The 5502-nt window shown below is 53.0% G+C and overlaps 1 protein-coding gene across 1 annotated transcript in view; it reads right to left on the bottom strand.

Moving 5' to 3' along the window:
- SPOP (speckle type BTB/POZ protein) overlaps positions 1 to 5502 on the bottom strand; it is a 10890-nt gene that overhangs the window by 4778 nt on the left and 610 nt on the right. Inside the window, exons 2-5 of the mRNA XM_005430884.3 lie at positions 4371 to 4492; positions 3007 to 3158; positions 2752 to 2879; positions 156 to 333 (exon numbers count right to left, since the gene is read on the bottom strand). Coding sequence (XP_005430941.1) covers positions 156 to 333; positions 2752 to 2879; positions 3007 to 3158; positions 4371 to 4492 — 580 coding nt within the window. The remainder of the gene's footprint in view (positions 1 to 155; positions 334 to 2751; positions 2880 to 3006; positions 3159 to 4370; positions 4493 to 5502) is intronic.

Genomic DNA, 5502 nt, shown 5'->3' with positions numbered 1-5502 from the left:
TCCCTCCATCCCAAACCACTCCCTCCCCCACTCCCTCCCATGCCAAACCATTCCTCCCCCACTCCCTCCATCCCAAACCATTCCCTCCATCCCAAACCACTCCCTCCATCCCCAAACCTCTCCCCCATCCCCTCCGTGCCCCAGGGCAGTCCCACCTGCCAGGATGGCTTTGTGGCCCTTGAACTCCTGGCCGGCCACGCAGAGGCAGCAGTCGGTGAAGCGCGAGTTCTCCCAGAGCCCGCCCAGCTCGTCGGCCAGGCGGCACTCGGGCACCTTGACCATGTTCATGGTGTTCTGGCCCGAGATGTTCACCGAGTCCTGCACCACGCTCACCTGGAGACAGGGACGCTGCAGGAGCCTCTGCTCCCAGGGCACACCCACAGCCCTCACTTTGCACCGCGGGGTTAAAACCTCCCCACTCTTAAAGGATCCTCTGCAGAGATCCCTGCACCAGGGTGTCCGTCCCAAACCCCAAATCCCAAACCCCAAAATCAGATTTCCCTCCCAGCCCCACACTGACAGCACATCCACGCAATCCACGAGGAGGTTTCTGAAGGAAGTGGAACCGGATTTTTGCTCTTTCCTGATTTCTTCCAGACACCACACCTGACCCAGTTTCTCCTTCCATCCTCGTGAAACCTCCCCAATCAATAATGCAACAGCCACCACTCCAGGGGAGATGAGGGACACACAGAGCTCCCAGAGCCCAGCACGGACCCCACAGGGCAGGGGCTGACCCCTCAGTGCCCTCCTGCTTCTCCTTCAGGAGAGCTGAATATTCCACAACACAATTAAACCCCACTCCAGACCGAGCCCAACAAATCCCAGATTATGGCAGACAGTGAGGGAGATGTGGAGGAGGCAATTCCCAATCCCTGCTCCAAGGTGAGGAATCTCCAGAAGGGCCCCGTGGTTAAACCCAGGTAAATCACAGCTGCAGCAGAGGCCAATTAGCAAAGCTCTGATTAATTGTGCCCTGCTGCAATCAGGAATGATGAGGGGAAGCAGAGGGGAGGCCGTTCCCTGGATTTGCTGTCCAGCCCAAGGTAAATCCCAGTTCTGTTCAAGACCAGTGGCCAAGGGAGAGCAAGGACAGCCAGGGAAGCTGGAAGGAAAAAGGAAAAAGGAAAAAAAGGAAAAAGGAAAAAAGGAAAAAGGAAAAAGGGAAAAGGGAAAAGGGAAAAGGGAAAAGGGAAAAGGGAAAAGGGAAAAGGGAAAAGGGAAAAGGGAAAAGGGAAAAGGGAAAAGGGAAAAGGGAAAAGGGAAAAGGGAAAAGGGAAAAGGGAAAAGGGAAAAGGGAAAAGGGAAAAGGGAAAAGGGAAAAGGGAAATTGAAAAAGGAAAAGGAAAAGGGAAAAGGGAAAAAGGAAAAGGGAAAAGGAAAAGAAAAAGGAAAAGGATCCCAGCCTTGGATGCCAAACTAGGTAAGGATTTGTTTCTGCCATGCCAGACTCTCCTTTCTCCTCCCATTTTGTGCTCAAGGAAGGGCTCCCTCCATCCCTAGGAATTTCTGCTGCTGATCAAACATCCTTGAGATGTTTGTTCATTTAAACATGTGCATGATTATGATGGCCAAAACCTGAAAAAAAATAACAACCCCAAAAACAAACCAAAAGCCTCCCAAAAATCCCAGCTGTCAAAGGACTTTGAAGCCCTTCTTTTATTCCTGAAAAGAAAACACAGCAAAAGAAAAGACTCCCAGGAAAAAAAGTGCAGGAGATGCAAGGAGAGAACAACTTGTTCTGCTCTCTCCTGGCAAAAAAAAAAAACCAAAACCAGCTCCAGGAGGGGGTTTGCAGTTAAAAAGACAATGGGAGCGAGGCAGAAGAAGCTCTGAAGACACTAAATTAGAGTTTCTATTTGCTCATTAAGGTTTTTCAACTTAAATCTCTGGGTTTGGAAATAACTGGCTGCATCCTCGCCTGGAATAGTACAAGTGAAATAATAATGATGTTGCAGAAAAACACAAACACAATGACCAGAAAATGGTGATTACTGCAAAATCCCCTTTTCTCACATTTTTCTCCTTGCTGGCTGTGCAGACACATTGAAGGAAATAAAGAGAAGCTCTCTTTTATTGAGCAGGGCAGTTCCCAGTGCAGACCCAGGCTGTGATTATCCCAAGCAAGCCCCAAACCAAGGAGCACAAACAGAGGGATGGGAACACCAAAGCACCGGGAAATGATCCTCAAACCTGCCCAATTCCCACCATCATTCCAGGGAAAAGCTGAGCAGGGAGCAGCCAAAAGGCAGAGGGATGAACCAGGAGGGGGAAAAGGCACGGCCAGAGCAGAGAATGACAGGGACAGAACAGCCAGCAGTGATCCTGACCTGGGAGAGGGGGTGAGGCCAGCCCTGCTGGGGATGGGGAGCTGTGTGGGGTTGGGGGGGCTGTGTGGGGCTGGGGAGCTGTGTGGGGCTGGAGCAGAGCAGGGGAGCTGTGTGGGGCTGGGGGAGCTGTGTGGGGCTGGAGCAGGGCTGGGCTGGGGAGCTCTGAGGGGCTGGAGCAGGGCTGGGGGAGCTCTATGGGGCTGGGGGAGGGCTGGGGGAGCTGTGTTGGGATGGAGCAGGACTGGGGGAGCTTTGTGGGGCTGGGGGAGCTCTGTGGGGCTGGAGCGGGGCTGGGGGAGCTGTGTGGGGCTGGAGCAGGGCTGGGGGAGCTGTGTGGGGCTGGGGAGCTCTGTGGGGCTGGAGTAGGACTGGGGGAGCTGTGTGGGGCTGCGGAGCTGTGTGGGGCTGGAGCAGGGCTCACCTCACAGAACAGGGTCAGTTTGTCATCTGGCAGGAGCCCATTGGCCTCGTCCAGCAGGAAATCTCTCCTGATGAACTTCTTGAAGCCCCAGTCCTTGCCTTGCACGAAGCGATAGGCGCGCTGGCTCTCTGTGGGATAGGCCTGGCTTAACCTGGGCCAGGGGCACAGCAAAGCCCAAACCCTGGCCCAGCTCATCCCAGGAGGGGTCTCACCCACCCCAGAGGGGTCTCACTCCCCCAGAGGGGTCTCACTCACCCATGGCCTTGGTCTCCTCTCCCTTGGCGTTGAGGATGGAGAATTTGAACTTGGCCCTGACCTCGCTCTTGGGGCAGCTCACCAGCAGCAGGTACAGGGACAGGTAATCCTTGCTCTCCTCGTCCAGGCCTTTGGGGTTCACACGTAAACACCTGGAAAAGTGGGATTGGGAATGGCAGCAGGGCAGGGATGCCTCCTAAAGGAAGGGCACTGTGGGATTTGCACGTTTGCACAGCAAACAAGGGCTGAAAGGAGCAGAGCTGGGGTACAGCTGCACCCCCACTCTGAGATAAACACCCAGGAATTATGGGCAGCCCACCAAATCCCTAGGGAAAAGAGCAGGGAGAAGGGCTGGAATCACTGAGAAGCCCCCTGGATAGCAATCCTCACAAAAGGAAAGTGAAATAAATAAAATGGAGGCAATGGGCTTGAGGAAGTGCAAGAAATACAGAGAAATGGTTGATAAAATGCCACAGGAGGCAACTGCAAGGAACAAGGGATTTCTGGAAGGCTGGTGGTTCTTCAACAACAACAAAAAAAAATCAGGGTTAAAAGGAAAAACTCCTCCTGTGTGAAGAAAAGGCAGGAAGAGGCTCTTCCATGACCTGAAACATGACACAGAATCCACCAAGAACAAAAAGCAGAGAGCTAATGAACAGCTCCCACACACAGGGACCAAACCCACAGATCCAGATGTTCCAGGGAGGGCTGAGAGCAGAGGGGACAAAGGTGACAGGAACAAAGGCAGGCCAAGGAAAGCACAGCTCTGCCACCCAAAGGAGGGAACTCACACTGTATCCCAGGGATACAATTCATCCGGGGGCTGCTTTCCCACCAGTGGTTCTGAAAAGGGAAATTGTGAACCACTCCAGAGCAGGATAAAACCAGGAATCAGAGCCCACGGATGCACCAGGACACGGCTCAGAGCAGACACAGACTCTGAGCAAAGTCCACTCTGAGTTACTGGAAATGATTAAGGCCTCAGGGAAGATAAGGAAGGTTTAGAGGAAAGGGAAAGGCTCCAAATGAGGTCACCCTGAAGAGGCAGCAGCAATGAGAGGACATTGGCACTTCCCTCATCCCTGTGTCCTCCACGGCCACAAAAAGCTGCCACTCACAGGAAGGGAATTCACAGCAGGAAAAATTCACTTTGGAACCCCATGGAGTTTGAGGGGATGGAGCTGGGAGGGTGAAATGGGCTGTGCACCCTCACAGCCTCACCTGGGCTCGTCACAGAAATCTGTTTTGAGGGTAAATACTGGTTTGTGTGCAAACACTGCTGAGGCATCTGGGCTTTGATGTTTCCATGGATTCCCCAAAACCCATGATGTTTCCATGGATGAACCCCTCTCCCTGGGCCTCACCACTTGAGTTTGTCGTTGGCTCCAGAGGAAAAGGTCGAGCTCTTGATGACCTCCCCCATCTCCTCCCGGCAGAAGCTGAAGTTGTTGATGGTCCACATGTAGGAGAACTTCACCACCTTGATCTGGATGGAGACAACAGAGGCTTTGGGTCAGCCCTGCCCATCCCACAGGGACAAAGAGCAGCCCCCCAGCTCTGGGTGGGGGACCTGGAATTGTGGGAATGGCTCCAGGGGCTCCTGCAGGGCACGGGGAGCATCGGCTGCTCCTGTGTGACAACTGCAGCGTGGGGCTGGTGGAACTGCTGGGGAACTGCTGGGGAACTGCTGGGGAACTGCTGTGATTGCCCTGTGTGCAACTGCAGTGTGCAACTAGAGTGTGTAACTGCAGAGTGTGATTGATGAGTGTAACTTCAGTGTGTAGCTCCTCCATGTAAATGCCCTGTGTGTAACTGCAGTGTGTAAATGTATGTAACTGTATTGTGTAAATGCCCTGTGTGTAACTGTATTGTGTAAATGCCCTGTGTGTAACTGCAGTGTGTAAATGTATGTAACTGTATTGTGTAAATGCCCTGTGTGTAACTGCTGTGTGTGATTGCTGAGTGTAACTGCTGTATGTAACTAGTGTGCAACTCCCTCGTGTAAATGCCCTGTGTGTAACTCCCGTGTGTAAATGCCCCGTGTGTAACTCCCTGTGTGTAACTGCACACCCAGCAGGCCCCACAGCCACCCCAAAGGCCAGGGCAGCTAACCTGTGTGTAACTACAGTGTGTAAATACCTGTGTGTAACTCCCTGTGTGTAACTGCACATGCAGCAGGCCCCACAGCCCCCCACAAAAAGCCCAGGAACACAGCCCAGGGCAGCTGACCTGTGTGTAAATGCAGTGTGTAACTCCCTGTGTGTAACTCCCTGTGTGTAAATGCCCTGTGTGTAAATACAGGCCACACAGCCCCCCCAGAGCCCAGGGCAGCTAACCTGTGTGTAACTGCAGTGTGTAACTCCCTGACTGTAAATGTCCTGTGTGTAACTGCAGTGTGTAACTCCCTGTGTGTAACTCCCTGTGTGTAACTCCCTGTGTGTAACTGCAGTGTGTAACTGCAGTGTGTAACTGCAGTTGTGTAACTGCAGTGTGTAA

Source organism: Geospiza fortis, unplaced genomic scaffold, assembly GCF_000277835.1.
Source record: "Geospiza fortis unplaced genomic scaffold, GeoFor_1.0 scaffold406, whole genome shotgun sequence".
NCBI classification, from domain to species: domain Eukaryota; kingdom Metazoa; phylum Chordata; class Aves; order Passeriformes; family Thraupidae; genus Geospiza; species Geospiza fortis.
Note: the sequence above shows the minus strand (reverse complement) of the source record. Positions and strands in the feature narration are given on the sequence as shown.